This window comes from Echinops telfairi, unplaced genomic scaffold, assembly GCF_000313985.2.
Source record: "Echinops telfairi isolate 266 unplaced genomic scaffold, ASM31398v2 ScPeMD7_7457;HRSCAF=8495, whole genome shotgun sequence".
Lineage (NCBI taxonomy): Eukaryota > Metazoa > Chordata > Mammalia > Afrosoricida > Tenrecidae > Echinops > Echinops telfairi.
Genome location: NW_022111357.1, coordinates 19,651,350 through 19,662,741, shown reverse-complemented (window position 1 = coordinate 19,662,741; position 11,392 = coordinate 19,651,350). Strand labels below are relative to the sequence as shown.

The 11,392-nt window shown below is 53.3% G+C and overlaps 1 protein-coding gene across 2 annotated transcripts in view; it reads left to right on the top strand.

Annotated features, from left to right (window-relative positions):
• The window catches only part of MACO1 (macoilin 1), a 55,703-nt gene that overhangs the window by 32,220 nt on the left and 12,091 nt on the right, over nt 1-11,392 (top strand). For both annotated transcript variants that reach the window (XM_004705347.3, XM_045299070.1), the window contains exons 7-8: nt 9,357-9,515; nt 10,675-10,857. In XM_004705347.3, coding sequence (XP_004705404.3) covers nt 9,357-9,515; nt 10,675-10,857 — 342 coding nt within the window. The remainder of the gene's footprint in view (nt 1-9,356; nt 9,516-10,674; nt 10,858-11,392) is intronic.

Sequence of the window (11,392 nt, the reverse complement as noted above, 5' to 3'; positions counted from 1 at the left end):
CCTTTTAGAGGACCATGGTCCCATTTTGGGAAGACTAAGAGCACATCCCTCTGGTGAGGTATACTGTACCTTTTAGAGGACCATGGTCCCTTGCTCCCGTAGGTTCTCAGCTGAGTTGACCTCTGCCCCCGTTTTAGAAAACTAAAAACCAAACAAACACCCTCAGCCCCAGCCAATTAAAACTGCCTGCCCTCTAGCCATAACCCAGGATAAAGTGTCAGGGTCTGCTTGTGTAGCTCCCCTAGATGGTTCCAGCCCCCACCCCCTTCTTGGGGGTAGGGAGGGGGTATCTGCCACTTTAGGAAACACTGGTCTAGCGCCAGCATTGGCCAGTGCAGGACGGTAGGTACAGGAGAGCGGGACAGGGCATGTGAGAGTGGGGGGCAGGCTGCAGCCTGGTGGGGAGGACGGGGGGACATCGGCATTCTACTCAGCCCTGCAACTGACCCTGGAACTTGGCCACCCAGGAATACATACTAGGCCCATTGCTGATGGGGAATTGTAAGCCCAAGGTTGCCAAATCTCCTGGCATTTTGAAGACATGCTAAAAAATAGACATCTTCATGTGAAATCTCCAAATTTAAAAAAAGCAGCGCCCCCCCTTTTTTAATGTCCCGTGGAGGAAGGGTCAAACAAGTATGCGAGGGCAGCCTCTGCTCCTGCTCTCTCCTGTTCCAAAGCACTTTTGTTCTTTATCAATACCGGCTCTCCTCCAGGACGGACTTTTCTGCTCAGAGCCTCTGGTAACCATCTCATGAATGACTCCGCCGGCCTCGTAAGCCCTGAAGTTGGCCCCCCTTGACGGTGCCTCCCTGGGGGCTCCCCACGGAACAGCCAGGTGTTCCAGAAGGCCGCTCGGCAGGGAGAGGAGACAGCCTCTGTGAGAAGGGTGGTTTGGGGTCTTCCTGTGTTCCCCCCAAAAGTGCAGAACCAGCCTAGGCCACCTGTGCTAGGTAGGATGGGTGACTTCTCTCAACGCGAAGATTTTCCCCTGCCGTGTTCTTGAAGTGTAAGCTATACCGGAACTCAGGACATGGTTACTGGCTCACGACAGCCATCACAGGCCAGCTGGTTGAGAACTTGACCTCCAGCAGCATCCCTTGCCACTGCGAGTGGTACAGTCAAGAACCTTAGCGCAACAGATGCTGGAGGAGTGCCTGCCTGCCTGCCCGAGACCAGTGTGGTGGCAGAGCGATGCTGCCAAAGGGCCCAGATCAGGACAGTCAGCTATCTGCAGCTCTAGGCTTCAGACGTGGGAACGCAGGCTTCCTGGGAGCTGGTGACTGGGAAGCCCTGGTGGCGCCGTGGTGAAAGCGCACGGCAGCTTCCACGAGAGGCAGAGTGGCCGTCTGCTTCCTCTGGGACTTCCAGCCTCGGGGCAGGGTGAGGCAGAATTAACCGGCAGCCGTGGGGCGGAAAGGAGCTGCTCTTCCTAAGGCTCCCAGACGCTTCTGAAACTGACCAGTGGCAAATAGGAGAGTCGCAGTGACCACCGAGCCGCTCGCAAGAGAGGATAAAGTCTTCTTTTAAATACCGATTTTCCCAATTAGAAACCATAATGTAAAATCTTAAAATTAAAGTATATATGTTTAAGACCTTAGCACGGTCGTTCTCAACCTTCCTAATGCCTCAACCCTTTCACACAGTTCCTCAGTTCCTCATGTTGTGGTGACCCCCAACCATGAAATTATGGTTTTTTTAAAAAAATCATTTTATTGGGGCTCATACAACTATTACCACAATCCATACATGCATCCATTGTGTCAAGCACATTTGTACATTTGTTGCCATCATTCTCAAAACATAAAATTATTTTTGTTGCTACTTCTAAACTGTAATTTTGCTACTGTTATGAATTGTAATGTAAATATCTGATATGCAGGATGTATTAGGCGATCCCTGTGAAAAAGGTGTTTGATGCCAAGGGGTTTCGACCCACAGGTTGAGAGCCGCTGCCTTAGAGCTAAGGAAGCATTAGCAACTGTTTCAGCACCACCACCCCCCCCACATCCTCTGTGCTCATGTATGCGTAAATCCTGTCTTCCCCAGCTCAGACTGTGTGTGCTGTGTGTAATTCGTCTTTTCTACCAGCCCCACCGAGAGCCTTCTCCCATGTCATTGCGTAGTCCTACACCCCCCTACCCCCGTGATTTCAGAATAAATCGCATAAATCCACCGGAAGCTACTTAGTCCTTATTCTGTTGAGTGTTTGTTTTTTCTTTTTCTTGTTTGAATGATGTCTTCACACACGCTCATGGGCACGCAATCTGGGAGCAGGACTGCTTCCTCCCTGAGGTGACCATTTAATGACTCTTGCTACAGACTGTCAGTCCCAGCCGTATTTCCTTCAGGGGTAGCTCTGACACTCCGCGCTCTGCTCTCAAAGGGCTTCGAGAAGTCAGCGCCCTTGTTTCCCTCGTCGCCCGTTGTGTGGACACTTGCCGGTTCCTTTTCCATCTCTGGCTTTTCCTAGTGACAGGGATGTGTTTGCCTTCTGTGCGGGACAGATGGGGGTCAGAGACAGAGTGACCCTGGAACACAGTTCCATCTAGGAATCGGGTCACTGGGAGGGAGACGCGAGGCAGCTGTGGGCTGGGATTTCCAGGGCTGTCGTGAAGACAGTAGACGTGAGAGGAGTTGCCTCCCCCATGTACACATGGAAGGTGGTCTTAGGTGAGTGAGCCCACACCCTCAATTGTCAGAAAGCCCTGGTCGTGCACTAAGTTCTGAATTGAACTGCCAACCACGGTCAGGGCTTCGACCCCACCAGAGAATGGTGACGCTGCCTGCTCCCATAGGACATCAAGTCGCAGGAACCCGAGGGAGCAGCTCTGCTTTAGCCCATCGGCTGCCATGGGGATGGGCCAGCTGGCAGGGGTGGGTGGGCCTGTTCTTCCCGTGGGGGTTGCCCGGGAGGAGCATGACCTGATGCACAAGGTAATCGGTCTTTTTTCTGGGGACTGAGCTCTGATTTACGAGCTCAGCTTTCTGCACGGACAGCTGTGTGGTCCCTAAACAATTCTTGTCTTGTATGATTAATGTCTACCAGGGGATCTCCTAATGGAATTAGGTACTTACCAAGATGAAGCAGTTGCTCTTCATTCATTCTTTCCATGTGCACCTGCCTTCTTGATAAGCAAACACTCGTTCACCCCTGTCTCCTGCAGCCACTCTTTAAACGAAAAGCCTGTCAGCCCGCTGTAGAGCTGTTGTTTCCAGAGTCTCGGATGCCACAACACTGCCCCTTTCTGTTCTAAGCCCTGAGGGGATAGACGCCAGATGAACGAGAGACCTGGGCTATAAGGACAGGAAGAAACCTCGGGAGTAGCATCCTGATGAGCACTCCGGAAGAGTCAACAGCACGGGCAGCAGTTGGTGCCAAATGGGAGGCCTACAGTGCTTTCAGAAGGAGCAGGTTCTTTGGTCTGCGATGATCAGTCTCGTGCTGGCTTATTTTTAGTTTATTGTTCTGCGGTCCTTGAGGAAAGGGAGGATTGGAAACCGCAGGCCATTCCCACCATGGAGAGGGTATAAGGTGTCTGGACACGCGGTGGGTCATGCTAGCTGCCATCCCTTTGGCTGTGTAATTTGGAGATGACCTTCCGGGTCCTCCTTCCTTACAGAACAAGCAGTGTTGTGAGTCTGTGCTGCAGAGGCGTGGGCGTGTTTGGTAGAGTTCAGAGGTACCCAGAACAAGCGAGGCTCTTCAGAGGCCCTCAGGGATGTGCACTTAGGTGGTTTTCTTAGCCCCCGCAGTGCCACCAGGGCACCCTGGGGAGGGCACGGGGTGTGACTCCGAGCTTGGGGGGGAGCCTGTAGCCACCACGTGTCAGTCAGCGGAGGCCTGCAGATTGCTGTGAAGAGTTTTCAGCAGAGCTTCCAGACTAAGACCAGCAAGAAAGAACTGGCGATCTACTTAGGAAAATCAGCCACCATACACAACTCCAAGAATATAATCGGTGTCATGGGTTGTGTCTGTGCAGAAATTACTGCCTTGGTGCATGTTCTGCTCTGTGTATTCTCAACAAGAACAACAGAGAGGCCGCTCCACAGCCCAGCCTCGGGCCGTCGCGTCTCCATCTGCCGTGCATGTGTCACTCTGGGTTGGGGCCCGCTCCGCCGCAGTCAGACTGTGCCGTCTCCAGGTGAAGTCTTGTCTCTGATAAGGTCTGCCTCGTTACAAGACTTGCTTCCTCGGGGAAGTTCACTGCCCCATGCCTTCAGCATCCTTTGCCCTCTCACCCAGGCCTCATTTTAGACCTTGAAGTTACTGGCAGGACCCATTCGAGACAGTCAGATGTTTGAAGTCATAGCACCGTGAGCTGCGATTCAAGGAGTCTCTGAAAGATGAGGATTACATATATGTAGACCTTTTCAGACACCCCAAAACAAGACCCACAGCAGCCAAAAGCCAACTCTTAATACCTCTCTTTGTCTTCATCTGTTTTTCCTACTTCCGTGCCTGCTAACATTCGATCAGATAAATTACCCCTTGTAAAAATGTTAATGCTCTCCTCTTAGAATCAGTCATTGATCATTTATGTGGTACTTTCCTAAGTCGTGATCAGAGAAGAGGTAAGCTGTAGTTAGAGGTCGGAGCTCTCCCCACCGTGTGGGAGACTCGGGTCTGATTCCTAGTCGAGGACTCGTGCAGCCGACACTGGTGGCTTTTCTCTGGCTTGGACTTTGAACAGGTTTCAGCGACACTTCCAGACTGAGGGTCTAGGAAGAAAGGGCTGACGAGCTACTTCTGAACATCAGCAGGTGAAAACCCTACAGGTCACAGCAGGCTGAGGTGCGGCCTGATCTTGGAGGGGGCACAGGACTGGGCACTGGTGTATTCCGCTTGCAATGAGTCAGAGACCAACTTGAGAGCAGCCAGTAACTTGAAGCAACACGCTGTAGTGGTTGCTAAGATTGGGAGTGGGTCGGAGGTATCCGAACCGTGGCAATTTGGCTTTGAAGTCAGACCAACCCACCCAAGGAAGCTCAGCTGTAGCTGCGTTCCAGCTCTCGCTATGAGTCAGGGCGTCAGAGGTTAGCCTCGCAGTCTTTAAAAATGATTGGCAAAGCAGGAAAAGTTTGGGGATTTAATCTGGAACATTCTGAGTTCATCAGAACCCTGCCATTTACAATCGGACAGAGACCGATGTATCTGATAGTACAGACAGACTTCAGCTTTGCCATCGGCCCTGTCTGTGTCCCAAGTGCTGATGCACCGGGCAGCCCTCGTCAGGGTGAAACTGCCTCGCTGGAGTTGGGCAAACAGGAAGTGCCTTTATTTCCTGGCTGAGCCTTGTTGAAGTGTATGGATACTACCCATTTGGTCCTGGGTTTGTTGTTTTTTAAAGGAATGGATTGTAGCTCTTCCCAGGGAACGTTCTCTCTTACCTCTGCGCCTTCACAGGGTGCGGATGAGAGCGGCAGAGCACCGCTAAAGCGGTCTGAGCTTATGGATGTAATGGCTCCCCTCCCTTTTGACCCCTATTTCCTGAGATTAGTGGCAAGGGTTGTAAACTCTTGCTCCAGCCTCATTTGCTTCCTGATGACATGCTTTTAATTCAGGTCGCAGCTGTTGACATTTTAATAAAAATCCCATGAATACATTTGAAGATTTTTTTAACCTGTTAACACCATTTAATGAGAACTAATTGGTGCCTCACATGATTCATTGTGACTCTGTGTTTCACCTTCAGCACCCAAGGGTTAAGTACACCATTAAAACCAGTAGCGGCTGTCTGTTGAAGAGGCGCCCACAGCTCTTGACCGGCTTGATTCAGTCCAATTTACTAATTGACAGAATTCTTTTAAAACGCCCAATAGCACGTTTTTTGGTGTCAAACTGAGCTGTGTGTTAGAAAGCCGGGTTGTGGTGTGGTTTCACCCTGTTGCACGTTGCGCAGTGATGGAGTTCTTAGGAAGAGCATCGCGGGGCGCGGAGAGGTGCTTCTGCGTCGCCAGTGTGCGTGTGGTCACCAAGGAGCAAGCACGCAGACGCCTCGCGTGTGAGACCCGTCTGCCTGGATGCAAGGCTTGAGTCGCCTGTGTTCTTTCCCGTGGTTTCTGTCGCACCTGTTTTTGCTGACTGGGTATCGCTTTTGTAATGAAAAATAAATCCAATAAAGAATTGTAAATCATGTTACTGCCTAGTAAAGATTTAAAATATAGCGTGAACATTCAAGGTTAAATTACTGTTTTTCTGTGGAGAGACCATGAAAAATTGCCCATCATAAATTTTTTACATCACTGCGAATTTGCCACGTAGCAGTTGGAAGTCATTTTCCGTTCACTGCTCCTGGGACCAGTGTTCCTTCAACTCGGGGACGCCGGTGTTAACTCACAGGCTTGGGAAGTCAGTAACCACTCAGGTATCCATAGAATCTACGGTAGCCGCCGTGGAAAATCCTGAAGCAGCCAGAATTCCACAACAGGAGCATATCCCTGTAGCCACTTGGTTTGGTGTTTGTTGTCTGGGCTTTTGTATCTGCCCTTATGTCCTGGACAGCACTGAAGTAGAGTCTCCACTGGGGAAGCAAGGGAGGACCGAGTCTGCGATTCCTGGTACCCAGAGGTGACCTCCCTGCCCCGGTCGTTTGCACTTGGTTTTCCCACGTGGACCCCAGCTCCACACTCAAGGCAACCCCATAGGACAGCTAGACCTGTGGGGGTGGAGGTGGGGGGAGAGCAGGGGTGTCCGGAGACGGTGGAGCCCCCCCTTCCCCCCCCCCCCCACTTAGATTCCTAATATGCTTTGGATGTTGTTTGTTTGTTTGTTTGTAAGGCACTGTCACGTCTCACTCGACTATTGTGACCCTTCCTAGTTCATGGGAGAAAAACAGGTTTAGTAAGATTTGAAAATGCGGAAAAAAAAGAAAGAAAAGCAGTAAGTGCAAAGTGATTGAGGTCTGGCCGCAGCAGGGTTCCCCGTCCCTTCCCTCCCAGTGGCAGCCCCATCTCCCCTGGGTGGCCGGCCGGCCGGCAGCACCAGGAAACTTGATTGCTGGACCTCAGCAGTCGTCTGCAAAGTGTGTCAGAGCCAGAAACCCTACACCAGGCATGGAGGAACGTCAGAGATCCTAGGTCTCAGGTGGAGAAACGGAGGCCTGGGAGGGTACATGCTGTCCACAACTTAGAGGTGGCCCAGGGCTGAGTCCAGAACCCTGTCCCCGAGGTCCTTCCCTCAAGCGTGCTGTGCCCTGTTCTCGTCTAAAAACGTGCCTCCTCTAAATGCCATCTGCAGGCCGGGAAAGTGGCTTCCTTCCTGAAGAAAGAGAATTACCTTTGCAGGGATTACCTGCCATGCACGTTGACCCAATTTGGGTGTGTACCCCTTGGGTCCCCTGAGGTGAGCAGGGGACCAACCACATGGTGGTGGGCTGGGCGCAGATCTGAAATTGGGCAGAACCTTATCAAGCACACGTTCAACTGGAATAACCCTGGCAAAAGGGAACAGGTGGCGTGATAGCAACTCGTGACCCTGCCCTGGGGAGCGAGCTCTGTCGGGACCGGCGGAGCTTCTGAGTGACCAGGTGTCTCACCTGTGCGCCCAGGTGCTCCACAGGAGCTGGCTGGTCTGCTCGGGCTTCGTGACGTGTGCTCTTGGGCTACTTTTCCTTAAGTTGCAAAAAGTAGCCAGAGAAATCCTCGTGCTTCTTGGAGTCTTCAGGGAGGCCAGGCAGCCACACTGAGTGCCTGACTCCACGCTGTTGTGTCGTGTTTGGTCGGTTCTGAACCTCGTGGCCTTGTGGGACAGACCAGAACGCCAGCTGACTACATGTTTGCCTCCCTCTGCGCAGCTGGGGGATTCAGACTGCACCAACAACCCATCGCGCCCCCAGGGTTTCCTTGCCTGGTTGCCGCCGAGTCACTTCTGAATCGCGGTGACCCCAGGTGTGTCGCAGTGTGTTCCACAGGGTTTTCATTGGCTAGTTTTTTGGTACAGTGGCCAGGCCTTTCTTCTGAAGGTGCCCGAGAGTGGGCTCAAAACTGGCCTTCCCGTTAGCAGCTGGGGGTGTTAACGGTTTGCACCACTTAGGTATGCACTTGGAGATTTCATGTTCAAAGCTGACCGCTCCAAAGAGGGATCACTACCAGCTCTCTAGAATGACAGTCCTCTTGGTGTGCTGGGTAATGCTGTGCCAACTGCGTCCACCTGGGGCAGCTGATGCTTCCCTACCTGAGCTTTCTGCCTCTGGTCTAGAATGCCACCTCCTTCTCCCCCACAGCCTCGGGGCCCCACTTGGTTCCCTTCCTCAGTCAACCCAACCCCTGCCTGCTCTTCCCTCCCCGGAACTCATGCCGGGAACCCGTGCTGAAGAGAGTGGACTGTGGAGCTGGACGGCCCGGGGCTGACACTTCTCAGACCCACGTCCCCTCTGCAAAAGAGGGGTGACTGGTGGTGCTTCACGGTGGCTGTGTCGCTTCAGTGAGTGAGTGCCATACGAGTCTGGCTGCCAGTGCCTGGCCCCTAGTTCCCAGTAAGTATTAGCTGTAAGAGCATCCCTCCTTGCCTTCCATGTGGCATTGCTTAATCATTGCAAGTATCTGTTGGCCCCTTGTGGAATTGTAAAGGTCTCCCGTGAGGAAAGGGACCGGATTTTATCCTTTTTGTTGACCCCTCTCAGTACATAAAAGGTTCCTAATTCCTACTGCTTACGATGGAATCTGCCGTTGTTGGGAAGAAAGTAGCTGGGCGAGCAGTAGGCATTGCAGAGAAGAGATACACACAGATGGGGTTGCTTTGCTGCCCATCGAGCACGGAGCGTGGTCTGCCTTGTTGTTGGATCCAGTGAACTGCTCCCTCGGTGGGTGAGCATCACCGTGTCAGCAAGGATGCTAGCGTTTCCGGAGGTTCTCAGAGCCAGTGGGCGAGGGGCTCTGCCTGCCAGGGGATCTCAAGGCAGACAGGGTGGGTCGCACCTGCCCCTCAAACACACCGCCATCAAGTCAGTTCTGACTCAGGCGACCCTATAGGGCAGGGCAGAATCGTCCCTGTGGGTTCTTTCTCCCGTGGAGCGCCTAGCGGTTCAAACCGAAGACCTTGTGGATTGCTCCCATCCACCAGCAGGGAGGGGACCATCGCCGCTTCCACCACGTTCCCCCTGCCTTCCTCTGCTCCTGTGTTAGCAAACTCAAGACCCCTGCTTGTCCCTGCAGTGCGCACGCATGAGGGAAAGCACAAATCGGCCCTACTGGAAAGAGCCTGCGACCCAGGTAGATGCACTCCGAAGGTGCCTGTGGATGGGAACCCCCTGATGGTGCTGCCAGGGGGTCCTCTGCCACCCCCCCCACCCCACCCTCCCACAGCCCTGGGGGACCGCTCTGTGATGAAAACGCTGCGTCTCTCTTTTTCCTAGGCTGGAACAAGACATTAAAAAGTTAAAGGCGGACCTGCAGGCCAGCAGGCAGGTGGAACAAGAGCTCCGCAGCCAGATCGGCTCCCTGTCGAGCACCGAGCGAGGCATCCGCACAGAAATGGGCCAGCTCCGGCAGGAGAACGAGCTGCTGCAGAACAAGTAGGTGCCACCCCAGCCCCAGCGGCGCCTCGCCGTGCCGTGCCTCCCAGAAGACTTCCTGGATTCTAAGTTCTTTCAAGTATTTACTTGGGTTGCCCCGCCTGAAGACGTGTGTACACATGCGTGTAAAATCGATGAAACCCTATTCTCACACCCAGGGACAGTTGGTTATTCTGCCTCCTCGTTCACCGATGTCTTCTCTCGGTTCAAGGCAGTTACTGAGCTTTTGTGAAATAAGTAAGATTGACAAGAAGTCATTTCTGCCCCATTTTGAGACACCTGTTCCTTTCAGTGGAGGTTTCCAGAGGGTCCCCTACGTTCACTTTGATTTCAGAACTAAACAAATGACGTTGATCTCTGCTTGATTTTATTTGGAGAGAGAGGATAGAAAGCCAGCTCTTGCATGTGAGTTCTTTTTCAGCTTTTCGTTCCTTCATTCTGGAATTGCTTCTCTGCTCGCTGTGGGCCTGTCTGGAGTCTCTCAGCAGTGTGTGCCTGTGATGGGGACAGAGGCTGGGGCGGGCAGGCCCTGGGCCTCGGGCTTTCCCACGGGGAAAGAGAAGGCCTTCGCCCTTGGGCGGGTAGCTGAGCAGAGCACCACAGGCAAAGCTGCTCGCACTCGGAGGCCAGCCCTGCTGCGCTCGCGCTGGTCCGTGTGGAAAGCTGGGGCAGTGGCAGGCAGGGAAGGGAATCTGGCTGAAAGGCTCTCTGACAGGCGGCATGCTGTGACTCTAAGGAAGAGATCTATTTTGAGATGCTCTGAGCAGACCTCGCACTGCTGGAAGCAGAGGCTGCAGGAGGCTGCAGCATAACTGTATTTAGGAAGCGCCCCCACCCCCACCCCCGCCTTGCCTCCGGGGCTGCTAATAGGGCTGGACCCACTGGTGGGTCCCTGGTAGGAATGAAGTTCCTTCTGTTGTTTTTGAGCTACCCGCTGTCAGGGAGCTTGTGTACTAGAACGTAGGACTTGTTCAATCACTGGCAGTGTGGGTTCTCTGGGTACTCTGGCAATGATGTTTATGGTTTGCTGTTTAAACCTCCTATGGGCTTGCCCTGAAAATGATAAAAGCCATGTTTTTCCAAGGCATGGGGGTGGGGCGGCCCTGGGGAGGGGGCGTTTCGAATGATAGCGCTCCATTGTAACATCATTTCCACGTAGGTTACATAATGCGGTGCAAATGAAGCAAAAAGACAAGCAGAGTATCAGCCAGTTGGAGAAGAAGCTAAAAGCCGAGCAGGAAGCCCGAAGCTTTGTAGAAAAGCAGCTCATGGAGGAGAAGAAGAGGAAGAAGTTGGAAGAGGCCACGGCTGCCCGGGCCGCTGCCTTTGCTGCTGCGTCAAGGTACGCAGGCAGTGCCCGCCCGGCTAGGCCTCGCTCACTTGCCTTGCACCAGACACTGGGGTGCAGGGTCCAAAGTACCATGACCCTGCAGGGTGGGGGTGGGGTGGATTGTTTTTAAAGGACAGTTTTATTAGCTGGCTCAGCTGCCTCCCTCACTGCCCTCACCTATAAGGTGGGCTGAGGGAATTCCCGCCACCAGGTGTTGGGGCCAGAGCCTGCTCGAGAGCAGCAGCCCAGTCGCTTTCTCAGACTGGAGACGGTGAAATGCTTGGAGCGAATTCGATTTAGGACCAGGTTGATTCCACCTGCAACCTCCCCCACCGCATACAATGGTTGTTCTCCACCCTTAGGTGTAGCAGAACCTTGTGGTTGCAAGGGTTAAGTGCCCCGTTGCTTGTCTGCCCCTCCATGGGAGAAAGAAGGTTGTCCTGTTGCCCTCAGGTCGTTTCCAGCACACAGTGACCCTGTCAGGCAGAGCAGGACTGCCCATGGGTGTCTGGGTCTCCCTACAGGAGCAGAACACCTCACTGTTCCC